The 27,619-nt window shown below is 43.1% G+C and overlaps 1 protein-coding gene across 10 annotated transcripts in view; it reads left to right on the forward strand.

Annotated features, from left to right (window-relative positions):
- ZMIZ1 (zinc finger MIZ-type containing 1) overlaps window positions 1-27,619 on the forward strand; it is a 392,646-nt gene that overhangs the window by 345,873 nt on the left and 19,154 nt on the right. For 8 of the 10 annotated variants that reach the window (XM_087963911.1, XM_087963918.1, XM_087963916.1 and 5 more), the window contains 9 exons: window positions 4,473-4,587; window positions 7,280-7,497; window positions 9,609-9,807; window positions 12,912-13,199; window positions 16,356-16,538; window positions 17,688-17,862; window positions 24,217-24,358; window positions 24,698-24,908; window positions 26,428-26,533. In XM_087963911.1, coding sequence (XP_087820037.1) covers window positions 4,473-4,587; window positions 7,280-7,497; window positions 9,609-9,807; window positions 12,912-13,199; window positions 16,356-16,538; window positions 17,688-17,862; window positions 24,217-24,358; window positions 24,698-24,908; window positions 26,428-26,533 — 1,637 coding nt within the window. The remainder of the gene's footprint in view (window positions 1-4,472; window positions 4,588-7,279; window positions 7,498-9,608; window positions 9,808-12,911; window positions 13,200-16,355; window positions 16,539-17,687; window positions 17,863-24,216; window positions 24,359-24,697; window positions 24,909-26,427; window positions 26,534-27,619) is intronic. The other 2 variants (XM_087963915.1, XM_087963917.1) reach the window with 1 other exon arrangement.

Consider the following 27,619-nt stretch of genomic DNA (forward strand, 5'->3'; position numbering starts at 1 on the left):
ATCCTTGCGGACACAACCCTTTCCAGTCCTTAGAGGTCTTTTGCATGTGAGCACAACTGTTTCCTTTACACCCATGTGCTAGTGAAAAGAACACTTTTAATTCTCCACCATCAGTGGTCATAGCAATAAGATTTAGTAAAGTGGATAATTCAACCAAAAGGACTTGCAGCAGCCCCAACCTTTTTCACTTTTAATGTGATGTTTTATGTTTACATCCAACCTGAGATGCTATTTAAATCTATAAATATTGTTGTCGTTTGCCAGCCACTTTTCCTTGTCATCTTTTTCAAAGATGTGATAGGCGTGCTTGTCACTGATACAGATGGAACCCATAGGAGAGGAAAAATGACAGATAAGAGGAAGCAATCCCTTTCTATGTTATTGCGGGCATGAATTAGGCGCGTATGGATAGTCCTCGACTTACAGCGGTTGGTTTAGCGACAACGGTGCTGAAAAAAATGAGACAGATGACCATTTTCCACCCTTATAACCATTGCAACATCCCCACATGATCAAAATTCACACTCTTGACTCATCTTTATGATGGGGTCACAGTACCCCAGGAGTCACATGAATTCCCCTTTGGCAGCCTTCTGACAAGCCAAGACCATGGGGGGAATGCCAGATTAAATTGACAACTGCATTCCTAACGTTACCACTGCCAGGATTCACTTAACAGCAGGGGCAAGGGAAGTCGTCAAACAAGGCAAAACCCATTTAACTAAACAGAAATTTTGGGGCTCAGTTGGGATCATAAGTCGAGGACTACCTACAGTAGGTAGCATACGTGCAGGAGGAAAACACACACAAGAGCAGGAAGATTACTAGAGTGAATTTGAAACATCGTAGCTATAGCTTGTCAGATGAATTAATCATGATTCCTGCCATATTCAGTCCTGGGACAGGTGAGACCATGGAGACCTAGATGGGAGTATACAATTTCTACTTTAGTTTGTCAACCTCGACTTGATCTATAAAAGGGAGTTGTAATAAGACCCCCACCTATAAATCTAATCCACAAATATCATTTATAGAAGAGGTCACTAAACTTGGCAAGTTTAAGACTTGTGGACTTCAACTCCAGCTGGCTGGAGAATTCTGGGAGCTGAAGTCCACAAGTCTTAAAGCTGCCAAGTTTGGGGAGCCCTGATTCACGGGGAATAGATAATCTTAGCTGCGACAGAAAAGTTTTATCAACTCAGGGTTTTAATAATACAGTCATTCACATTTCTGTGGTTTCCTTTAAAACATTCCAAGCCCATTATTTGTATTATTTTATCTCACTGATTTCCCTGCATGTTATATTTATTATTGTTACAAATAACTCCAGGCAACAAACACACACACACACACACACACACACATTCGTTCCCGATTTTCCCCACCACAACCAACTTGTGAGCTGAGTTGGGCTGAGAGAGAGAGAGAGAGAGAGAGAGAGAGAAGGAGTGGGTTGAAGTCGCCCACTCAGCTTTCATGCCTAAGGTTGGACTAGAACTCCCAGTTTCCTGCTTTCAAGCCTGGTGCCTTAACTACTAGGCCAATGAGCTCATATGGGGTTCAACTTACAACAATTCGTTTAGCGACTGGAAAACGTGACCTAGCATCCCCACAGGCACACAATCAAAATTCAAAAGCTCAGCAACTGGTTCATCTCCAACAAACAGCCCTAACCAACAAAATTACTTTCAATGTGGAGAAAAGCAAAGGTTTACATTTAGGTAGGTAAAAAACCAAAGGTACAAGTAGAGATTAGGCAAAACCTGGCTCAGAGACAGTAACTGTGAGAGGGACAATTGGGGTCCTAGTTGGAGGATCACTTGAATACGAGCCAGACGTGTGCAGGAGCAGCCGAAAAAGCTAATACAACTCTGGGTTGTATAAACAAAGGCATAGAATCCAAATCATGCGAAGTATCAGCGCTGCTTTATAAAACCCTAGTACAGAACACACTTGGAGTACTGCATACAGTTTTGGTTACCACACTACAAAAAGGAGGTTGAGACTTTGGAAAAAGTTCAGAGAAGAGCAACTCAGATGATCAAAGGCCTGTAGATCAAAACATATGAAGAACGGTTTGCAGGATTTGGGTTTGGCAAGTCTAGAGAAAAGAAGAATTAGGGGTGACGTGATAGCAGTCTTCCAGTATTTCAGGGGCTGCCACAAAGAAGAGGGGGTCAAATTATTCTCCAAAACTCCAAAAAGCAGGACAAAAAACTAATTAGAGTGAAGCAACCTAAAAGTAAGGAGAAACTTCTCAACAGTGAGGACAATTAACCAGCTGAACATCTTTTCCTTTAGAAATTGTGGGTGCTCCATCACTGGATGCTTTCATGAAGAGTGTAGACAGTCACTTATCTGAAATAGTATAGGTTCTCCTGCTTGAGCAGGGGGCTGGACTAGAAGACCTCCAAGGTCCCCCTCCAGCTCATTCATTTTAATTTTTAGTATTGGCTGATCTCAGGATTGTTATTCCCAGTTTGAGAAGGGGCAGATAAAGCTTGATGCCGTGAAAGAAGTAAATCAGGATAACATTTCAAGAAGGACTTTGTAGACCAAAGTTGAGTCTTAGGCACTATTAGTTTTCATGCAGTTCACAAAGAGCATTTTTGGCTTGTTCAGGATGGGATGGAAGTCCCGTTTTAAGTGGTTCTGTAATTTTATTCTAGCCACGCTAGAAAGGGTTGGCTTGAAGGGACACAAAAGCTTGCAGCAAAGCTGGCATCCCTCGACTTAGAACCATTTGAAGTTCCAACGGCCCTGGGGAAAAAAAGTAACTTAAGACTTTCACACTTATTGCAAACATCCCCATCAAAATTCAAGGACTTGGCAACTGGCATGTATTAATGACTTTTGGTAACTTTTCCAACTGACTTCTCGGACCAGCAGACTCAGTAGGGGAAAGCTGGATTTGCCCAATGACCATGTGGTCCGCCTAACAATGGCAGCAATTCCCTTAAACAAATGTGGCAAAGCAAGGACATAAAACGAGGCACCGCTCCCTCAACAGCTGCCTTGCTTAGTGACGGAAATGTTGGACTCCATGGTGGCCGTAAGTCGAGGAATGCCTGTCAACCACGCAGAGCCAAAATCCCCAGGGATTCATGTATTCTGTCAGGTACTCAACATCTCCCCCCAAAAAATCCCGCTTTGCCGGGGGCCGTTTTGACAGGGAAGCGAACGTGAGGAGGTTGGCACCCCAACATTTCACACCTCACCTGCCTTCATTCCCATTTGCTTTTTGTCCTCGTTGTCATACACATTTTGTGCTCCCTCTTCAATTCTATGTATTTCTCCTCTTCTCTGCTCCCCAAAAAGTCCCTCTTCTCTGCAGTCTCAAGAGTCTCTGTCGGGAAGGTCCACCAATATAGGAGGATATTTGTAGCTTAGGGTTGACCTGAGGGGTCCTTGGTGCTATCTGAGCTTGCTTTTCTTTTCTTTTTGCAGACATTTCATTATCCAACTACCATAGGTAACATCATCAGTGCTAGTACCAAAGACAAGGAAGGAAGGAAGGAAGGAAGGAAGGAAGGAAGGAAGGAAGGAAGGAAGGAAGGAAGATATTTGTAGCTCAGGGTTGACATGGGGGGCGGTCCTTGGAGGTCTCTGAGCTTGCTTTTGTTTTTGTTTTTTTGCAGACGTTTCATGACCCAACTAGGTTACATCATCAGTGCTAGTACCAAGAGAAGGAAGGAAGGAAGGAAGGAAGGAAGGAAGGAAGGAAGGAAGGAAGGAAGGAAGGAAGATATTTGTAGCTCAGGGTTGACATGGGGGCGGTCCTTGGAGGTCTCTGAGCTTGCTTTTGTTTTTGTTTTTTTTGCAGGCGTTTCATGACCCAACTAGGTTACATCATCAGTGCTAGTACCAAAGAGAAGGAAGGAAGGAAGGAAGGAAGGAAGGAAGGAAGGAAGGAAGGAAGGAAGGAAGGAAGGAAGGAAGGAAGGAAGGAAGGAAGGAAGGAAGATATTTGTAGCTCAGGGTTGACATGAGGGGGGGGTCCTTGGTGCTCTCTGAGCTTGCTTTTGTTTTTGGTTTTTTTGCAGACGTTTCATGACCCAACTAGGTTACATCATCAGTGGTAGTACCAAAGGGAGGGAGGGAAGAAAGGGAAGGAGAATATTTGTAGCTCAGGGATGAAATGACAGGTCCTTGGGGCTCTCCTGAGCTTGCTTGGTTATTTTTGCAAACGTTTCATGACCCAAATTAAGTAACATCATCACTAACACCAGCACTGATGATGTTACCTAGCTGGGTAATGAAACATCTGCAAGAAAACAAGCAAAGCTCTGAGGACACCTCAACATCCACCAAGTTAGCTCGAAGAGAAACCAATTGAGAAATGAAAATATACCTCTTGCCACCAGCCCCGGTAGTCATTGATATGAAAGTATTAAAGTGTGACTTTATCTACTATGTGTGTCTCTCTCCCTTCCCCCCTTTTTTTCCCTTTTCTCTTTCATATCTTAACATAGCGATGGATCATTTCCTTACGACTCTGTTCCCTGGCAACAAAATAGCAACCAACCGCCAGGGTCCCTATCGGTGGTCACGACAGTATGGGGTGTGACTAACACATCACAGAGCCAGGTAAGCAGCAACTTTCGGTGAATCTTCTCTCCGTTTCTGTTTTGGGTTTTTTTCAGGGGTGGGGGGGTCAGATAGATGTCCTTCCTGCCCCACAAGGGCTGAGCAATGTTTGGTTCGGGTGTGAGCTTGATTCAACAGGTAATGTTGCTCACGATGGAGGATGAAGCTGAATTTCTGACTTGCTGGATTGCTGCTGGTTCCTGGGACCTGAAAGGGCCATGAGATATTATTATGATTAATTTATTTAAGGAATTTATATCATTGTTTATTATTATTTAATGTATATTGCCGCCTATTCGCCCATGGTGACTCAAAGCGGCTTATAAAATATAAAACCACATTTCAAACAATGAAACTAATAAAAAAAGAATCAAATTAATTAATACAGTACAATAGAATAAATTCAGCCCCCAGCTCCCACCCTCCACCCTGATGATAGCAGATTACATGAGTTACTTTATGGGCTCCATCCCGCTCTGGATTCCCCAGGCCCGCTGGCAGAACCAGGACTTCTGCACCTCAGAGTGGGGGCTGTTCTAATCTCTGGAGGGGGGTGATGTTCCACAGAGAGGGGCCCACCACACAGAAGGCCCTTCTTCTGGGTCCCCCTGGTATCTCCCTCGGGGATGGGACCCGCAGAAGTCCCTGCCTCCCTGCTCTAAGGGGTAAGGTAGATATGACGGGCAAGAGACAGTCCCTCAGATCACCTGAGGTCCCATGCCATGGAGGGCTATAAAAGTGACAACCAGCACCTTGAATTGCACCCCGGAAGCAAATCGGCAACCAATGCAGCTCCCGCAGGAGAGGTGAAACATGTGCATACTGGGGTCTGCACAAAACCATGTGGGCTGCTGTATTTTGCCCTGGATGCTCTTCAAGGGCAACCCCATGTAGAGCCCATTGCCATAGTCAAGACGGGAAAGGACCAGGGCACGAGTGACTGTGAGATAGCTGCATGCTGGATGTTCATTCTGAAATCAAAGTGTCTGACTCACAAGTGCTGTGTTTGTAGAATTGTTAAGGCCTTCTCTTTGTAGAGAAGCACTCATTGGTGGCCACGGTATTTTTAAAGATCAAAAAGTCTGTAAGTCACAAAAGATTGAATTTTGCCCACCTCTGTTCTGTGGATAGCCAGGGAATGGATGCAGATAGTTCAGTCACTGTAACCTTTGGATCATCATAAGGTGTTGAAACAAGCCATCCAGATTTGGATACACGTCTTGTACAGATAATTGGTCTTTCCTACTTGGTGTGGCTTACTCTTAAAGCAGAAACATCTCCTAGACTTTTACTAAGATTTGCTAAGGGTAAAACTTGTGACTTTGGACACAGGTTAATAATGTTCCCTCCTTCTGAGAGTCCTGCAAGATTGGAAGCTGTTCTCTCTTAGACTTGTCTGGATTTCTCTTCTTTATTTCACACTTCTGTTTACTCCACTGCAAAACTGAACTTCGATAATTGACGCTGTCTATTGTGTGCATATTAAACTTAAGCAAGCTACCAAGAGACCAATTATTTGGAGGCCTGAATCCAAGCAAGGCTGCGATCTTGGATTTTACTGATCTGGCTATGTAAGTTATGGCTTAGAAGAAGAAGAAAGTTTCAAAGTTGTTTTTACTAAAATGCAAACCCTAAAGGTTTTCAAAGGAAAAAAAAAACAAGAAAGTCCAGTTGCCCTTTGGAAAAAAAAACACTTTTGGGACAACCATGACCAGGATGAATGAGAAGTTCCATAGAAAATAAGAAGAAGAAAGGAAGGAAAGAACCATCAGTGTGTTGGCTGCAGGGGTTTATGGTCCAGTGTTGTCACCGTTGATGGTACCTCTCTTGGTCCAACAGAGTTGAACAAGTTGTAAAGAAGTTAAGCAAGGTGTCTATGGAGATTCTTAATCATCCAGGTCATGGTTGTCCCAAAAATGCTTTTTTCCCAAAGGGCAATCGGACTTCCTTGGTTTTCTCCTTGCTTCTGTTCCTTGAAGGTTCTTCAGTTCATGATGAATTTCCTGGATGAGAAGAGAAATGAAAAACGTTATTTGTTTGTTTGTTTGTCAAGCATGTACAGGATAACAAGTATAAGTATGAACATAAACAAGAACGAGGGAAGTAAATATAGATAAATGGGGACAATAAGACAGGGAGGGTAGACACGCTGGTGCGCTTATGCACGCCCCCTTTAAGGACCTCTTAGGAATGGGGTGAGGTCCACGGTAGACAGTTTGAGGTTGAAGCTGTGAGGGGTTGAGGCTGTGACAACGGAGTCGGGTAGGGCATTCCAGGCGTTGACCACTGAAGTCGTATTTTCTGCAATGGAGTTTAGAGTGGTTCACCTTGAGTTTGTATCGGTTGTTTGCCCATGTATTATTGTGGTTGAGGCTGAAGAAGTCATTGACAGGCAAGACGTTACAGCAGACAATTTTGTGAACTATGCTTAGATCGGACTGCAGGCGGCACAGTTGTAGATTGAACTAGATTAATTCAACTGGGCTAAGAAAGTCCAGTTTCCTTTTGGGAAGCATCTTTGGGACGAGCCAAGCAAGGGTATTATCCCAATGCTTCTATATCCCCACCGAATTATTTTGATGATCCATCCTTCCGTTATTTTCGCCTCTCAAATACGAAAAGATAAATTCTTAGAATTGCTACCATTGCTTGTACGGATCTTCTCTGAGGTGTCACCTTCCCTTTCGACCAGGTGCTGGGAAATCCCATGGCCAATGCCAACTCTGCTATGAACCCGGCAGGCAACCCCATGGCTTCTGGGATGACGGCCAGCAATCCTGGCATGAATTCCCCTCAGTTTGCTGGACAGCAGCCGCCCTTTTCAGCCAAGGCCAGCTCCAACCAGTCCTATATTCAACAAAGCATGTACGGACGGCCCAACTACCCTGGCAGTGGAGGCTTTGCGGGAAGGTAAGGCTGGAACAGAGGCTGCCCATTCCATACTGGCTTAGAAGAGGCTTAGAGAAAAGGACATGATGGGAATTGAGTTGGGTTCATCAGGAACAGAGAGGTGGAACTTGGGGAGGCAAGTTTCAAAGACATCCATGATAAACCAGCAAGGTGACATGGGTTTTTAAAGACAGGTGTTGAAAAGTCTTCTTAAAGGCCTATGGATGGGGAAATGCTAAAACAAAGTTCAGAGACATACAGCTCTTAGTAAAACTATTTAGCTGCTATAAAAGGGAAGGGGAGGGAAAGAAGGAAAGAAAGGGAAGGGAAGGGAAAGAAAGGGAAGGGAGGGGAGAGGAGAGGAAATGGAAAGAAAGGAAATGGAAAGAAAGGAAATGGAAAGAAAGGAAAGGAAAAAGAGAGAAAGGGAAGGGAAGGGAAAGAAAGGAGAGGAGAGGAAAGGAAAGGAAATGAAAGGAAAAAGGAGAAAGAGAAGACAAGGGGAGGGTTCAGAATTAAAACAAAATACTTCCAGAAAAATGAAATCAAAATACCTTCAGGAAAAGGATTTGCACATGACTCAAGTCAATCAAAGAAGGCATACAAGCTAAGGTAGAGTTTTAATTAACCACTGAATGCATGATGCAACACCTAAATTTAGAAGTGGCTAACATTTTGCTGAGCATCTGTATGAAGGCTATTAATAGATAATAAGTATTACAGCTTTGCTGTAGGAGAACAAACATTGAACATTAGCCAGGCCAAACTCAAAACATCCATTTTGCCCATGCCTTTAGAGAAAATCAGGTTGAAATAATATTTAGAACCAAACTTCATGTGATATTATCATTTGCATAATTCAGGACCATCAAATGTGGAATTATTATTTTGTCATGCATGTGCTACTGTAACTTGTCACAAAATAACGTACAAGGGGATTTCCAGATTAGAACCTCTTTGCACGAATCTTTGTTGAACTCAAAGATGATGTGAGTTCAGTACTCCTCATCCTAATTCCAATCCTGTATGTTGACACAAAGGAATAACAAAGACCCTTTTCCCCACCATTGTAACTGTGGCAGTGCAGGAACTGGTAAAGTTGGCTGGAATCTTCCCATCTTTAAGGAACTACAAGCCAAAAAAAGATGAATTTGTCGCACATTTTTCCCAATGTTTTCCATAATCGATTGGGGGATTATCCAGACAAGTCGAATGGGTTGGGGACTAAGTAAGAGCGCAAAGAAAAATGAAGCCAATAAAGGGGAATTTTCAGGAGAGAGGTAGTTGGCAAGAGATAATGTACTCAGAATGAAATATGGATGGTTGTGGCTACAAAATAAAGGAAGTGTAGAGTCATTTCTTTGGAGCATCCGTAATGGTGCATGAATGCATTTGTGATGAGACTGTATTGCTGATGTTCCCAGAACTCTGTAGTTGTCATGACAAGCACAGGGACCCTCGTCTTCATGTTCCCTGCATTGCGTTACGCCTGGCCCCCAACTGCAAACTAAGAGAATAACAGAGTTGGAAGGGACCTTGGAGGTCTTCTAGTCCAACCCCCTGCTTAAGCAGGAGACCTATACCATGTTAGACAAATGGTTGTCCAGTTTCTTCTTAAAAACCTCCAGTGATTGAGTACCCACAATTTCTGAAAGCAAGTTAATTGTTGATTAGTTGTTCTCACTGTCAGGAAATTCCTTTTTAGTTCTAGATTGCTTCTCTCCTTGATTAGTTTCCATCCATTGTTTCTTGTCTTGCTTTCTGTTGCTTTGGAGAATAGCTTGACTCCCTTCTTCTTTGTGGCAGCCCCTCAAATACTGGAACACTGCTATCATGTTACCCCTAGTCCTTCTTTTCATTAAACAAGACGTATCCAACTTCAGCCCATTCTTTATATGTTTTAGCCTCCAGTCCCCTAATCATCTTTCTTGCTCTTCTCTGCACTCTTTCTAGAATCTCAACATCTTTTTTACAAAGCTGGAGGCAGTATTGCTAAGTGCGCTCTTAGCAAGGCACTATAAAGTGGCGCCAACCCTTCACATGCTCTTGAGTCTGTTAATGCAGCCTAGGACCCTATTGGCGTTTTGGTGACTCAAACACCGATGTGTATAAATTTGATTTCTCTCCCTCAGCTATCCAGGAGGCCCTAATAACCCTGCGGGAATGGGGATGCCACCGCACACCCGACCCCCTGCTGATTTCACTCAACCAGCCGCCGCCGCCGCGGCAGCGGCTGTTGCTGCGGCTGCTGCCACTGCCACAGCTACAGCTACCGCAACAGTTGCAGCTCTGCAGGAAACCCAAAACAAAGACATGAATCAATACGGACCGGTAAGCGTGCCAGTTCACATCCGTCGTGGAGGGTGGGGTTTTTCATTCTCGTGATGTTTGGGTAGAAGTAGAGATCCTAGAGGGAGGGGTATGATGGCCTGAGCGGGTTAACGATGCTGAGCTTGTCAGCTGGAGAGCTGAGGTTCGAGACCCAAGCTCTGCACAACAGGTAAGTTCCCTTCCTGCTCCAGCTCTTGCCCACCTAGCAATTTGAAAGCATGCAGATGCGAGTAAGGTTAATAGGTACCCCTTCGGTGAGAAGGTAGCGGCATTCCATGCACCCTTTGGAGTATAGCCATTCTGGCCACATGACCAGAGAAATTGTCTTCAGACAGCACTGGCTTGTTGGCCAAGAAACAGGTGAACATCGTGCCCTAGACTCGGACAGGACTGACAGGGGAAACCTCTACCTTTAGAAATCATAGGGATCTTCAAAGTTACAAGGGCAGTGGAAATTATTGTTTTTCATACTTACGACCATCGCAGCACCCCCATGGTCACAGGATCAAAATTCACTTGGCAACTGACTCACATTTAGTGTCCTGTGTGTCAATTCAAAAATATTTCTCTGGTTTTTTAGAGTTGTCAGCAGAAAGGAAGTGGGGGAAGCAATGCATACCTTAAATATTTTCATAGATAACTGCTAGGCGGCCAAAGCTTCTGGCATGCAAGATTATTACTGGAGAGCATGACTGATGACTCTTGGCTATGGAGGTGTCCCATTGGAGAATATACATCCAAGGGGTGGGGAAAGACCAGGGTCAAAGGGGAAATGAATGCTGTATTTTAGTGTTGTCTGCACCTAGGTAACACCGATATGTTCACTCCTAATAAATGATTTTTTTTTTAACTCGGGGGTGGGGGGTGGGGACTGTCAGGGCTCTGACAATCCACCCCCATTTGTATCATGAGTGTCTAGCCACATCTCCCAGAGTACAAAAAAAAAGATTTATTAGTAGTGAACATGTCAGCATTACCTGGGTGCAGCCAACTCTAAGACACATCATTCATCTCACCCTTGACCTTGGTCTTTCCCCATCCCCTGGATGTATATTCTCCAATGGGACACATTCGTAGCCAAGAGTCATCTATCTTGCTCTCCAGTAATAATCTTCTGTGCCAGAAGCTTTGGCCTCCTAGCAATTATCTATGAAAACTATTTAAGGTATGTATTACTCCCACTGCTCCCTTTCTGCTGGCAACTCTAAAAGACCAGAGAAATATTTTTGAGTTGACACCACGGTTACATGGTCCCCTTCTACGACCTTCTGTTGAGCAAAGCCAACAGGGAAAGGCAGATTCACTTAAGAACCGTGTTACCTAACGTAACAACTTCCAGGGATTCAATTAAACGGTGACAAGAAAAGTCAAATGGGATCCAGTTCACTTTACAAATGTTTCACTTAGTAACATAAATTTGGGGCTGAGCTTTGGTCGTAAGTCAAGGACCACCTGTGTATTTTTGTTTCTAGGCTAATACAGGATACGATATAAGAATTTATTCTTTTATTTTGTAATATTACCCCTTTTCATTCTATTTAATCTTATTCTAATTTTTTGACATTTAGAAATAGTATTAGCATCTATCACGGCTGGTAACTTTTTAAAAAATCATTATGCCATTTTTTTTAAAATTGTATTGCAACTCCATAAACTATAGCCCACTTAAAAATAGGTTCTATTCGTGTTTTTAAGCAACTTTATTTTTCATTTGGAACCCTACTAACTACTTACTTACCCCTGCTTTTTAATGAATATCTTAAATCTCTCTGAATACACTGAATTTCATTGTCCAGATTTATGGCTATTATCTCCATCTGTGTTTTAATTCCTGCAAATTATTGATACTTAATTTTTTTTTTCAAACTTTATAGTAGGGTTAATTGTATCTGTGAATATTAATGCAAAATAATCTGCGTTGAGACAAATTTGTTTGATTTTGTTCCTCTCATATTCATTCAGTTATAATTATTTATCTGATTATAACCACTAGTAATTGCAAACAAATTAATATTAGAGGGCAGATAACTAGAAATAGGCTTTTCTGCTATGTTCATGTGACTAATTAAACTTTGTAATTGGCCATCGCTCTCAATTTCAGCTGGTATGGTCTTGTGGTTAAGCCACGAGGCTAGAAACTGTGAGTTCTAATCTCACCATAAGCAGAAAGCAAGCTGGGTGACTTTGGGCCAATCATCAGGAGATTGTGAGTTCTAGTCCTGCCTTAGGCATGAAAGCAAGCTGAGTGACTTTTGGCCAATCACCAGGAGATTATGAGTTCTAGTCCCGCCAAAGAAAATAGGAAATTAAGGGCAGGGAAGATAACGGGGAAAAGGGGGTGTGAAATACAAGAAGGAAGAGAAAAAGAAAGAAAGGGCCATTGACTTCCAACTCTTCCTCGCACAGGACAAGATAGCCTCAACTTTTTGCTTTTGCACATTAATTCCCCCCTCTTTTTCTTTCCCAGTAAGGCCAAAGAATTTGAAAGCATACAATAAATGCTATAAATAAAAATGGTGACAGTTCACAAAGATTACTAGGTGCAAATGGAAACACACACTATTTCCATAGCAAGGAAGATAAAGCAGGAATGGCTAAATTGTTTACTTTATTTTAAGAGGAAAATATGTTCTTATTTGGATATCATTTCTGCTTGTGAAGGGGGGAAAAATGAAACTTTGATCTTGGTTTCATTGATTAGAAAGATTAGGTGTTGTAGAAATGGATAGTTAGGAATAATGTGCAAAAGATTCTGTTGCACTTCTTTACTTTGTCCCATGGCACATCTTAGAGAGATGTGCTCCTATGTTCTGTACAGAAATTGCAAGGGGACGTAACTTCCGGGCCCACGGAAGTTAAGCAGGAGGGCTTTCACGACCGCCATTAAATCAAGAATGGCTTCCTTGTCTGTTGCCTTTCCCAACGCCAGTTAGCAAGGACGGACCTCCAAAATGCAAAGAACCAGTCCTGAAAAACAAAATGCGACAGAGCCGCGATGTTTCCCCCTCCCGTACGGCTCCCCTTTCCCCTTCGAAGTTCCATGTCGCATTTTTATATTCTTTTTTTTTTGTCTTCTTCTTCTTCTTCTCCTTCTTCTGTTGAAGGTTTGTTCCTCTTTCCAGATGGGTCCGGCACAGTCTTACAACAGCCAGTTCATCAACCAGCCTGGCCCTCGCGGTCCTGCCTCCATGCCAGCCAACCTGAACCCAGCATCCATGGGGCCGAGCTTGACGCCTTCCAGTATGAGCGGGCCACCCATGGGCATGAACCAGGCCAGACCTCCAGGGATGAGCCCTTTCACCCATGGGCAGAGGATGCCCCAGCAAGGTTATCCTGGTCCACGTCCCCAAGCGTTGCCCATGCAGACCATGAAGAGAACATATCCAGGAGAGGTGGGTATCGGGGGGTTCCATTCGGAGTTGGGTCTGCTCCCTTCTCCTGCAGTCTTTGGGGAATTATATAACAGAATAACAGAGTTGGAAGGGACCCCGGAGGTCTTCTACTCCAAGGGTCTTCCAACTTGGCAAGTTTTAAGACTTGCGGACTTCAACTCCCAGAATTCCTGAACTAAACAGGACTGGAGGAGGAATTCTGGGAGTTGAAGTCCACAAGTCTTCAAGCTGTCAGGTCTGAAGACCCCTGGAATAGATAGATAGAGAAAGAGAGGTAGAATAGATAGATAGAAAGAGAGACAGATAGAATAGATAGAGGGAGAGGGAGAGAAAGATAGAATAGATAGATAGAGAAAGAGAGAGAAAGTGAAAGTGAAAGAGAAAGAGAAAAGATAGATAGGTAGGTAGATAGATAGATAGATAGATAGATAGATAGATAGATAGATAGATAGATAGATAGATAGAATAGAATAGAATAGAATAGAATAGATCAAGGGGCAACTTTAAGACTTGTGGACTTCAACTCCCAGAATTCCTGAACTAAACATGACTGGAGGAGGAATTCTGGGAGTTGAAGTCCACAAGTCTTCAAGCTGCCAGGTCTGAAGACCCCTGTTCTAGTCCAAGCCCGCTGCTCAAGCGGGAGAGTGTATGTACACCATTGTCAACAAAAGATTGCCCAGTCTCTTATTGAAAACCTCCAGGGTTGGACCATCCACAGCTTCTGGAGGCAACCAGGAGATAGAATAGAATAGAATCCAGATCATGTGAAGTGTGTGAGTACCAATTTATAATGCCTTGGTAAGACCATACTGCATCCAGTTTTGGTCACCATAATGTAAAAAAGATCTTGAGACTCTAGAAGGAGAGCAGAGAAGAGCAAGAAAGAGCATTAGGTAATTGGAGGCTAAAACATATGAAGAACGTGTGCTGGAACTGGGTATGTCTAGTCTGATGAAAAGAAGGACTAGGGGAGACATGATAGCAGTGTTCCAATATCTCAGGGGCTGCCCCAACGAAGAGGGAGTCAAGCTACTCTCCAAAGCCCCTGAGGGCAGGACAAGAAGCAGTGGGTGGAAACTAATCAAGGAGAGAAGCAACTTAGAACTAAGGAGAAAATTCCTTACAGTGTGAACAATTAATCAGAGGAACAACTTGTCTCCAGAAGTTGTGAATGCTCCAATACTGGAGGTTTTTAAGAAGTTATTGGATAACCATTTGTCTGAAATGGTATAGGGCTTCCTGCCTCAGCAGGGGGTTAGACTAGAAGACCTCCAAGGTCCCTTCCAACTCTTATTCTGTATTCCAAATTCTGAATGTGATTGTTCTATGCACACACACACACACACACACACACATCCATGTAGTTTTCTTGACCACAATGTAGAAATCTTTTTTTTTTTTTTTGCCCACTCTGGTCAAACTTTCCTAGTGGGTTTCCCATATAAGTATCAACCAAATTTTACAATGTTTAGCTTAATTTAACAATGTTTAGCTTTTCTTGGTATCAGCTCCTAGATGGTGCTGGAAACATCTCAACCAAAATAAAGTCTTAGAGGGTTAGTTTTAATCCAGTTTAGCTGCAGTCCACCAGAGGTGTCATTATATTGTCTATTCAGTATGTATTTTTGTGTGCATGTATACCTCTCTTGATGATAGATAGATAGATAGATAGATAGATAGATAGATAGATAGATAGACAGACAGATCGATGCATACCGTAGATAGATACTATAGATAGATAGATGGATGATAGAGTGATAGAGATAAATGATAGATAGATAGATAGATAGATAGATAGATAGATACCATAGATAGATAGATAGATAGATAGATAGATAGATAGATAGATAGATAGATAGATAGATAGATAGATAGATAGATACCGTGTTTCTCATAAAATAAGGCCGGGTCTTATATTTTTTTGAGCCCCGAAAAAACGGCTAGGCCAGCTTTTCGGGGGTGACTTAATTCCCCCCCTTGCATCCTCATCTAGAGTGCCCGTGGGCAGCCTCGCCACCAGCCGCTCCTAACGGGTGATCATGGCGAAGCGCAGAGAGCTCCCTACTCCCACCAAACACCTTTGCTGCAGACCCAAGACCTTTGGCACCCGCCGCTGTTGCTTTCCCTTCTGCCCATTCTGCCACCATGTTTGGAGCTGCCGCTTCCGTGTTTGGAGTGCTGCTGCCATTTGGAGTGCCGCCGCCATTTGGAGCACAGCTGTCATGTTTGGAGCTGCCACTTCCGCGTTTGGTGGTGCTCCAAACAGCAGCAGTGCTCCAAACGCGGAAGCAGCAGCTCCAAATGCGGACATGGCAACTCCAAACAGCGGCAGTGCTCCAAACAGTGGTGGGGTTCCAAACGCGGAAGCGGCAGCTCCAAATGCGGCAGCAGCTCCAAATGTGGAAGCGACAGCTCCAAACAGCAGCAGTGCTCCAAACAGCAGTGGTGCTCCAAACGTGGAAGTGGCAGCTCCAAACGTGGCGGTGGCAGCTCCAAACACAGTGACAGCTCCAAATGCGGAAGCGGCAGCTCCAAACAGGAGCGGTGCTCCAAACAGCAGTGGTGCTCCAAACGTGGAAGTGGCAGCTCCAAACGTAGCGGCGGCATGGGCAGAAGGGAAATCAACAGCGGCAGGTGCTGAAGGTCTTGGGTCTGCTGCAAAGGTGCTTGGCAGGAGTAGGGAGCTCTCCGTGCTCTGCCATGATAGCCCATTAGGAGCAGCTGGTGGCGAGGAATTGCTGCCCGCGGGGCGCTTCTAACGGCAAGTCCCCCCGCCCTTCCCCCCATTTTGCATGTTTTAAAATAGGCCTAAATTTGGGGGGAGGGGCTTAATTTCATTTTATGCCTAGAAAACATGCTGGGTCTTCCTATTGGGGGAGGTCGTATTGTTGGAGAAACACGGTAGATAGATAGATAGATAGATAGATAGATAGATAGATAGATAGATAGATAGATAGATAGATAGATAGATAGATAGATACAATAGATAGATGGATGATAGAGTGATAGATAAATGACAGATAGATAGATAGATAGATAGATAGATAGATAGATAGACAGACAGACAGACAGACAGACAGACAGACCTAAGTATATATATATATATACACATATACATGTTCATGTTTGTTTTGGTCTCTTTCTATCAACCAGCCAAATTATGGAAACCAGCAGTATGGACCAAATAATCAGTTTCCATCCCAGCCTGGCCAGTATCCTGCCCCCAATGCTCCAAGACCCCTTACGTCGCCCAACTACCCAGCACAGAGAATGCCAAACCAGCAAAGCACGGGGCAGTATCCCGCCCCAGCCGTTAACATGGGGCAATATTACAAGGTGAGGACCATTCCTCTTCATTTTTTTAACTCATTCGTGGCAGTTCATTTTTGCCATTGGGTAAGCTTTAATGGGGGCTGCCATGCCTAAGTGCTATTGCTATCTTCCTTCCTTCCTTCCTTCCTTCCTTCCTTCCTTCCTTCCTTCCTTCCTTCCTTCCTTCCTTCCTTCCTTAGGTTGACTCAGCCTTCCCTCCTTCCAAGGTTTGTAAAATGAGGACTCAGATTGTTGGGGGCAATAATGCTGACTCTGTAAACTGCTTAGAGAGGGTTGTAAAAGCACTTGTGAAGCGGTATATAAGTCTAAGGGCTTTTGTTATTGCTAGTTCAGCATCCCCATGATTGCGTAATCAAAATCTGGATGCTCGGCAACCCACTGACATTTACGACAGTTGTAGTGCCCTGGGGTCACCTGATCCCTTTCTGCGACCTTCCGGGGAAGCCGGAGTCACTTCACAACCCAGGGGTGGGATGCAAATATTTTTTACTACCAATTCTATGGGTGTAGCTGGGTGGGAGTAGCTGGGTGGGTATGGCCATGTGACTGGATGGGTGTGGCTTTTTTTTGTGCGGCAACCCCTCTGCGCTTCATTTTTTTGGCCTCCTGGGCCTCAGGGGAGCCTCCTAGGGAGCATTTTGCTCACAGGAGGCTTCCCTGAGGCCCAGGAAGGCAAAAAACAGACCACGAGGGGGCCACGCAGCACACACACACACAAGGTGTGACCCTTTTTTGCCTCCTGGTCCTCAGGGAAGCCTCCTGGGCGAAGCAGTAAGACAGCAAGGGGGGATCCCAGCACAGCTGATTGTCGGAACAGCTGATCGTCGGGAGGAAAAAAAAAACACTGCTTCGGCTGAACTGTAGCATTTTTACTACTAGTTCGCTTGAACTGGGGAGAACCGGTAGAATCCCACCACTGTCACAACTGTTTGGCTAACCTAACAACAGCAGTGATAGGGCTCCATTGTTGGTCGTAAGTCGAGGGTTACCTTTTTTTTTTTTTTAGGGAATAAAATACATTTCAATATAAATCTCCCCACAGCATAAAAATGCTTTTATCCCAGGGAATTTGTGGCCAGAAGTCCCCGACGACCACCGTGATAATTCTGTTTTCTTTCTCTTTCTTTCCAACCGGCACCTGCCATTTTGCAGCCATCCAGGCCTCTTCCTGTAGCAAATTACCCTCACTCACCTGTTCCAGGAAATCCTACACCACCAATGACTCCCGGCAGCAATATGCCTCCCTACCTGTCTCCTAATCAAGATGTCAAGCCACCTTTCCCACCGGATATTAAGCCAAATATCAATGCTCTGCCACCACCTCCAAGTAAGTACCAAACCTGGGAAACCTTTGCCTGATTCCTGCTTTCCCCCATGTGCAAAGGATATTGGTCTGGTGGAAACATTTGAGTGATGGCCTGTGGATGAAGCATCTTTCAGAAATGTGCAAAGGGTTGCAGGTCAGTGGGAGGGGGATTTCTGAGAGCGAATCAGACAGAAAGATCAACGTACAATAAGGCATTTAGTGACTGTTCAAAGTTACAATGGCATTGGAGCTGGACATGAAAACATATGAAGAATGGTTGCGGGAATTGGGTATGGCCAGTCTAGAGAAAATAAGGACTAAGGGGGACATGATAGCAGCAGTCCAGTATTTGAGGAGCTGCCACAAAGAAGAGGGAGGGCTCAGATTATTTTCCAAAGAACCTGAAGACAGGACAATAAGCAATGGTTGGAAACTAATCGAGGAGAGACCCAACCTGGAAGTAAGGAGAAACTTCCGAACAGTGAAGACAATTAACCAGTGAAACAGCTTCCCTGGGTGCTCCATCACTGGAGGCTTCCAAGAAGAGACTAGATAGTCACTTATCTGAAATAGTATAGGTTCTCCTCAGGGGTGGGATTCAAAAATGTTAGTATTTGGGGATTAACCCCTAGCAGAGTATTGCAGTAATAGTCAAGCCAGGCAGCCAAACGAGAGTGGAAGGGCCCCAGAGTATACACACACTGAACACAAACACTGTTTGTAGTTTAAATAGTTTTTAATCCATTTAGAGTTTAAAGCATTGTCATTCAGTCCATTTGTCATTCACTATATTTCCATCCAGTAAGACTCACTATTACAGTCCAAGTTAAGAGTCCTTACAATATCTTTATCAGTCGATAAAGATATCTTCTTCTCCTCCGGTGCCTCTCTCCAGAGAAACAAACGCTGGATATTCAGCAAGACGCTCAAACAGTAGAACAGTTGAATTCCGCAGTAAATCAGCAAACAGTAGCAGACAGGATCATCTCGGTCACAGGCACAGTACAAACAGTATTCACAGTTAGTCACAGTAAGCTTTCCAGCTTCTAATGCTTCCTTATATTGTAACTTCTAACCGCACCCTTAATCGGCTAATTGCCTGCAACATTGTGCTTAAAGTGATAAGCACTTAAACCATGATATCTAAGTTTTATATATTTATTCACCCAAACCATATTTGGTATCAATGTTATACCTAACATACTCCCCTTTTGGGTGAAATAAATATATAATACCTTTACAATCTAATCCCATAGTATTCACAACTCTCCTGGTGTTTACTGGCACCTTGGGCTTTAGTAAAATTATCAGCTAAATTGTCTTCCGACATACAGTACTCTAGCTGAATCATCTTACTTCTTACAGATTGTCTCACATTTAGGTATCTTAGATCTGTATGTTTGCTCCTTGTTTTTACTGCAATATTTGTGGCCATTTGAATTGCTGCCTGATTATCTTCATGTATAATTATAGGATAATCCACAGTTATACCTATATCAATTAACATTTGTTTATACATTATTAATTCTGTACATAACAGAGATAAACAGGAGAATTCTGCCTCCATAGTAGACAAACTTATATGCTGTTGTCTTATTGACTTCCAGCCTATTAATGTCTTACCCAGCATTATGGCTGTTCCTGAAGTCGACTTTCTAGTGTCTCTTTCTGATGCAAAACTAGCATCTGCATAAGCACTCAGAATTAAATCACCTTTTGGCTCTAAATACAATGAATAATTCATTGTCTTTTAAGATATCTTAATATCCTCTTAGCTGCAATCCAGTGTCTTTCACACGGTGCAGAATTGAATCTAGCCAACTGATTCACACAGTACGAAATATCTGGTCTAGACCAATTACTTATATAAGTCAAACTACCAATTAAAGATTGATAAATCACCTTATCAAACTCCGGGCTTTGTTCATCAGTGTTGCTAAACTCCTGACTCATTGGAGTCTTAGCCGGCTTACAAAGCTCCATCTTATAATCTTTTAGCAATTTGCTTATCTTATCTTCCTGAGATATCTTAAAACCTTTCCGTGTTTTCTTTATATTTAAACCGAGATATTTCTTTATCTCCCCTAATTGCTTGATCTTTATTCTCTTTCCTAATGATGCTATTATTTTATTTGCTTCATCATTAGTTTCAGTTATCAATGCAATATCATCAGTGAACAACAATAATAATGATACTTTCCCATTTGTCTCCCTCTTAAACAGACATGGATCGGCTAAACCAGCTTTAAATCCTATATTGTTTAGTTCCTTTACAATATACTGGTTCCATTCATAGCCTGATTGTTTAAGACCATAGAGGCTTTTCTTTAACAACCAACAATCATTATTATTCTTATTTTCACTTTTAATACCAACAGGTTTTTTCATATAAATAGTATGTTTTAATGGGGCGTGCAAGTAAGCAGTTTCCACATCTAGATGGTTAACTATATAGTTTTTACTAGCTGCCCACACTAAAGCTGCCCTCAAGGTTGCTGCCTTAAGACTAGGTGCAAACACCTCATCGTAGTCATTGGCACTCTGCCTAAAACCTTGGGCTACTAACCTTGCCTTATGGATTAAATTACCATCTTTATCTGTTTTACCTTAAATATCCATTTGCAGCCAATGGACTTCTTACCTACAGGTAATTTGGCATTCTCATACACTTTCATATCTCTTAATGAATTCAGTTCCTTATTCATTGCTGCATACCAACTTTCTTTTTCCTTAGTAGGATACTTTTTTATTTCTTCTACAGAATTAGGAACTTGATTAATCTGGCACACTGTGTTAGCCTGGTACCTATCAGGCGGTCTAGATACACGTGTAGTTCTTCTGGGAATTACAGGGCTTACAGGAGGACTTTGTTGAACTACTACCTGTTCATCTTCCTCATCCTGTTCAGCTATTGAATCTGTTTCTTCCTTTATGGGCACTATTTCATCCTGTATTTGTCTCTTTACTTTATTTTTAAAGTTACAGGGATAACTAATGGGATTTCTATAGGATTCAATAATTACATCTTTATTGGCATCCTGTTCTAATTTCTCCCATCCTTCATGTTCTAGAAATTGGGCACTAGCACTACATAACACTTTAGATGTGCCTTTCTCCCAAAATCTATATGCCCTACGGTTTGCCTGATAACCAACGAAGAAAAATCGTTTAGCTCTATGTTGCCCTTTTTTTTTTTTTTTGAGTTGTGCAGGAATATGCACCCATGCTGGTGCACCAAATGTGTGCAGGTAACTTAGGTCAGGTTTCCTGCCATGCCACCTGGTGAATGGTATTTCACCTGTTGTTGTGTTAACAACGTTGTTCAATATGTTATTAGCACACATTGTAGCCTCCCCCACAAATAATCAGGTAACCCAGAATCATTTAACATTGTTCTAACCATTGCCTGTAGTGTTTGGACTCTTCTTTCAATAAAAGCGTTATGTTCTGGCCTGTATGGAGCAGACTTCTTATGCTCTATTCCAGCTACCTTAAGTCTGTTCTGGAATTTGTTATTAATAAATTCCGTACCATTATCTGTCACCAGGGTTATCAGTTGCCGTTTAGACTTTCTTTCAGCAAACTTAAGCCAATTGAAAAAATGTTGATATGTTTCAGTTTTGCTTTTCATTAAATAGCAAAACCCATATCTAGAATAATGGTCCATAATGCTCAGTATATATCTAGCACCCCCATACTGGGTTTCTTTGGACCTATTATGTCTGCAAATACTACTTCTAAAGGTTCTTTTGTTTTGAAACCATTTAGCCTATTTGCAGGCAATACTTTGCTCTTATCTTCACAGCAAACATTACAACGCAAATATTTATCACAAGGTTTTAACCTTATTCCTTCAGATAACTCAACTGTACGTTTTAGCATTTTAAAATTTACATGCCCCAAACGCCTATGCAATAAATGGATACATTCATTATGAGGCTTTATATTATTAAATACAGTCTGTGCCTCCCCTTTCTTACTATTATCTAAGACATATAATGTTCCATTTAAAGCTGCAGTTACCCTTTTGTTATCTTTTTCAATTATGCAATTATTATCCTTAAAAGTAATTACATAACCTAATTTATCTAATACCCTTACTGAAAGCAAATTAAACTTTAGTTGCGGTACATACAACATTTTTATATCCTGGTTTATGCACGGACAATGTGCAAGACCTTCACCTTTCGCTTTCAGATTCCAGCCATTAGCAAGAGATATATGTTGAGAGCTTGTAGACATTTTTATAAATTTTGTCTTATCTCTTGTGATGCAGTGGGATGCGCCACTGTCAACCACCCATAGATCATTTTTCACATCAGAGTTGCTAAACATGGCTAGTTCAAATGCTTTCTTTGGCTTTTTTACATTCTGGCTTTTTCCTTTTTGCAGAAACTTGCCAAATGTCCTCTTCCTCCACAATTAAAACATTTTTAATTGTGTATGCTGTTGAAGATAAATTCTTTTCTTCCATGTGCTGTATTTTGCTAAGCTGGTTTCTTTCAAGCTTTGAAGATAATTTCTCTTCTTTCTTATCTTCTCTCAGCTCCTCACGCTCACGCCTTCTTCTGGCTTCTTCTAATAGCCTGCCTGTTATGTCGGTTAATGAGAGGCTTTCTTTTGGCAATACCTCTAACGAAGTCACATAGTCATCATAGCTTTGATCTAATGAAGATAATATGATGTAGACTTGTTGCAGTTCATTAAATATAAGCTCTTTTTCTTGCAATTCTTGAAAAATGCTCTTCATACAGTTTAAATGAACTAACATATCTCCATTCCTCTGAAGATGTGTTCGAAAAAGCTTCCGTGTAAGATTTATATGTGCTCCTACACTGTCCCGAACATAAATCTTCCTGAGATTCTCCCAGCAGTTTGCAGCATTTTCTTCTCCACGAATATGGACAAGCTGCTGATCACAGAGAGTCAGTCCTATGATGCATAAAGCCTGCTCATTTTTCAGTTTAAAGTCTTGTAACTTTTCGTTATCATCATCATCAGCAGGATCCCAGCTACTCACATCTGGTGGGTTTGCTATAATGTCCCACAAACCTTCTCTGCGTAGAAGTAAACTACATTTCATTGACCATGAAACATAGTTTGTTCCATCCAGTCTGGATATCATGGACAGTTGTGACAAATTTACTTGTGCCATTACTCTTCAGATATTTTGACTATTTTAAACTAATTAAAACAGTTTGTTTTTACAGTAATGTGCAACTCACACCAACTCTCTCTGCTATATCCTGGTTAGTTAGACTATGCTGCTGGGCCCATAACCAATGTTAGTATTTGGGGATTAACCCCTAGCAGAGTATTGCAGCAGTAGTCAAGCCAGGCAGCCAAACGAGAGTGGAAGGGCCCCAGAGTATAAACACACTGAACACAAACACTGTTTGTAGTTTAAATAGTTTTTAATCCATTTAGAGTTTAAAGCATTGTCATTCAGTCCATTTGTCATTCACTATATTTCCATCCAGTAAGACTCACTATTACAGTCCAAGTTAAGAGTCCTTACAATATCTTTATCAGTCGATAAAGATATCTTCTTCTCCTCCGGTGCCTCTCTCCAGAGAAACAAACGCTGGATATTCAGCAAGACGCTCAAACAGTAGAACAGTTGAATTCCGCAGTAAATCAGCAAACAGTAGCAGACAGGATCATCTCGGTCACAGGCACAGTACAAACAGTATTCACAGTTAGTCACAGTAAGCTTTCCAGCTTCTAATGCTTCCTTATATTGTAACTTCTAACCGCACCCTTAATCGGCTAATTGCCTGCAACATTGTGCTTAAAGTGATAAGCACTTAAACCATGATATCTAAGTTTTATATATTTATTCACCCAAACCATATTTGGTATCAATTTTATACCTAACAGGTTCCCTGCCCAGATGTTGGGTAGGGACTTAGCCATGGTGGGTGTGGCCTACCAGAACTTCCGGGAGAGCCATTTTTCACCTTCCCCAGGGTCCAGAGGCTTCCCTCGGGCCTCTGGAAGGGCAAAAACCACCTCCCCTGGGGTTCGGAGGCCCTCTGGAAGCTGGAAACAGTCCCATTTCCAGACTTTCGGAAGTCCCGTTTTTCACCCTCCCAGAGCCTCCTGCACTTACCTGCATCCAAAACGGGCTGCCTGGAGACTCCTGGGAGGGGCAGGGTGGGGTGGGTGGGGCCAGCCAGTTGGTTCAACTACCGGTTCGGCGAACCAGATGTAAATTTAACATCCAGTTTCCCTGAACTGGTCCGAACCAGCAGAATCCCACCCCTGGTTCTCCTGCTTGAGCAGGGGACTGGACTAGAAGACCTCCAAGGTCCCTTCCAGCTCCATCCTGATTCAAAGTCCACCATTAACTTTTCTCCCCCTCTTTCATCCCAGCCAGCCATAACGACGAGCTGCGCCTGACGTTCCCCGTGCGAGACGGGGTCGTCTTAGAGCCCTTCCGGTTGGAGCACAACCTGGCGGTCAGCAATCATGTCTTTCACCTGCGGCCGACCGTCCATCAGACCCTCATGTGGAGGTAGGATTGCAACGGGGCAGGGCGGGGTGGATGACCCAGGATGCCGAACCAAAGGGGAGCCAGAAGGCTCTTTCTTGGGTCAGCGGTGGATGGGAAGCCCACTCCCATTTTGAAGCTAGACAATTAACCAGTGGAACGGTTTGCCACCAGAAATTGTTGGAGCTTCCTCACTGGAGGTTTTTAAGAAGAGACTGGACAGTCACTTGTCTGGAGTGGTCTAGGGTCTCTTGCTTGAAGAGGGGGCTGGACTAGAAGACCTTCAAAGTCCCTTCCAGCTCTGCCTTACGCATGTAACGGGCAGGTGCTAATAGCGATGCAAACACCTGTCTTCTCTGACAGATCAGACTTGGAGTTACAATTCAAATGTTATCACCACGAAGACCGGCAAATGAATACGAACTGGCCAGCATCGGTCCAGGTCAGTGTCAACGCAACTCCACTCACCATCGAACGGGGCGACAACAAAACGTCGCATAAACCTCTGCACCTCAAGCACGTTTGCCAGCCAGGAAGAAACACGATTCAAATCACTGTCACGGCATGCTGTTGTGTAAGTAGCTAATGGCTCTGTTAATTCTGTGGTTTGGCTGTTTGGAAATAGCTTTAGATTAAGGAAACATCCTAGCAAGACTTCATATTCCTAGTATTCTTTACGGTGGTGGGAATCAAAAATTTTAACTACTGGTTCTGTGGGCATGGAGTGGCTCGGTGGGCATGGCTTGGTGGGTGTGGCAGGGGAAGGATACTGCAAAATCCCCATTCCCTCCCCACCCCACTAACCTGCTTTCCAGCTCTGTTCTCCTGTGCAGGGCAACTAAAGGAGACCCAGCTGATCAGGTGGGACAATGGGAGGCAGGGAATAGGTGAGGGTGGGGCCAGTCAGGGGTGGGATTGGCCGGTTCTCCAAACTACTCAATATTTCCGCTACCGGTTCTCCAGAACCGGTCAGAACCTGCCGAACACCACCTCTGATTCTTCACCAGTGTTTCACAGCTTGTAATGTTTCTTAAGTTCCATTTCTACTAAGGCCAAACCAGGTTAGCTTAAAAAAAATTTCAAATTCAGTTTCTATACCATGATAGACTGTCTAGAGAAACAGTCTGTAAACATATGTACATGAAACATTATGCTAAGCTCAGCAAAACCTCTTTTTTTCCTGTGTTGTCTGTGCATATGTACAAATGCACTGTCATGCTCACAGACTAGGACACAGGGCTCTATTTTAAGTAATGATTCAACAGAAATTGTTAAGATATAAAGAAGAGGGAGTCAAGCTATTCTCCAAAGCACCAGAAGGCAGGACAAGAAGCAACAGATGGAAACTAGTCAAGGAAAGAAGCAACCTAGAACTAAGGAGGAATTTCCTGAAAGTGAGAGCAATTAATCAGTGGAACAACTTGCCTCCAGAAGTTGTAACTGCTCCATCACTGGAGGCTTTCAAGAAGAGATTGGACAGCTACGTGTCTGAAATGGTGTAGGGTTTCCTGCCTGAAAAGGAGGTTGGTCTAGAAGACCTCCAAGGTCCCTTCCAACTCTGTTATTCTGTTTTTTTTTCCAGAAACTGTAGGAAGATTCAGGCCAAATACTATCCTTGGTAGATCCTGGGGGGCTTTTAGAGAGCCCCAAATGGTTAATTGGTTAATTTAGTATTACGTTTTGTGGTAATATCTAATATTCTTCAGGTTTTATGTCTTGGACGCCAAAGTGTCTTGTACCTATTCTGAGTTAAGGATTCAACCAGATAATTAGGTACATGCCACTAAAAATTACGGGAAAAAGTTAGAAAAAAAGTGTAGATCAATTGTTCATACTTCAAGAACACCTAATTCAGAACTCTTATGCAAATAACTGAATTGGATCAAGGGCTCCAATTTGGACTCGTGAATCCAGGTTTTATGGAATTAATATAACACAGCATGATATAATTTGCTACCTCACTGAGCATTTGAATCTGCCAGCCAATTTCAGCAAAATATTCAGGATAAAAGTTGATCTGGAGCCTAGAATGAAAAGTTAAACCACGGGTCCTCTATAGACCACTGATTTTTTTTATTTTCCCTTTCCCCCAGTCCCATTTGTTTGTTTTGCAGTTAGTACACCGACCTTCGGTCCGTTCTGTTCTTCAGGGCCTATTAAAGAAACGCCTGCTTCCAGCTGAACATTGTATCACCAAAAGTGAGTAGAACTTCTGTGTTGATTGGCCTGGGAGGCAGACAGTGAACTCCATCCAGTCCTGGGACAGTTTCTGTGATGACCCAAAGGGGCGTGGCACAAAGGCAATACAGACAAAGAATAAGCAGGAGTCCCTTTATTAGCTCCAACTTTGCCCCCAATGTCCTGGTTACCTTCTGGTCTGGAGAAAAACACTCTCAGGAACAGCCTTTGGCTGCAGAGAATCAAGTCCAAAACATTGTCAACAAAAACGTTATTATAAGTCCAATCAAGGCAAGATGGGGTAATTAGTCTAGCAGAGCAAGAGAAGGAATTCCAGACATGAAGGAATGGCAGTAATTCAACCCAGTTGGGAGGATGTCAGGAACGCAGATAACAAAGTCAACAAAAGATAAACTCACATTTGTTCCCAGCTGCTGCCGCTCTCAGCTTGCATCTCTTTTAAACTCTCTTCCCTGAATGTGGCTAATGAAGGGAATCAGGGCCCTTTCCTCCCCCGTAAGCCACACAACCCACCTTGCTCCCTTCTCCTTTCCTCTCTGCGTGCCCTAGGATGAAGAGGGGGTGGGCCTGGGTCTTCCTCTGAACTTCCCCTCCCTTGTTCTATCTCTCCCTTGCTCTGCCCAGCCAGACTTCGCCCTTCCCCAGTTTCCTCCACATCCTGCTTCCTGTCAGCTGTTCATCTTCCTCCTCAGATTCAGACTCCAACAGGGGCATGACAGTTTCTCTCAAGCCAAGGATGTGTATCCTGCTGTTAAAACAGTTTTAAGCATGTGTTTTTTATCAGGGCAACCTGATCTACCCAACTGTGGAACAGAGCATCCTGCTTCCACTTTTGCCTTTCAGCCCCAATCCAGGAGCCTTTGCAGGCAGTTGCTTTCACGACAAACTATTTTTGTGTTAAATTTATACTTACCGAAAAAGAAATAAAGGGAGACTAGTATAGATCTATTTCAAGATATTTAGCTCTCTCATCAGTTAGCCATACCCTTCTGGGATTCAAACCCGGGCTACTTACATGTTAGATAGATATGTTATATTAACTTCTAAGCCATGGACTCTCCTCATTTTATCGACTATACCAGGGGA

This window comes from Notechis scutatus, chromosome 4 (assembly GCF_049901735.1).
Source record: "Notechis scutatus isolate UNSWTSFEM ecotype Mainland chromosome 4, rNotScu1.2, whole genome shotgun sequence".
NCBI lineage: Eukaryota > Metazoa > Chordata > Lepidosauria > Squamata > Elapidae > Notechis > Notechis scutatus.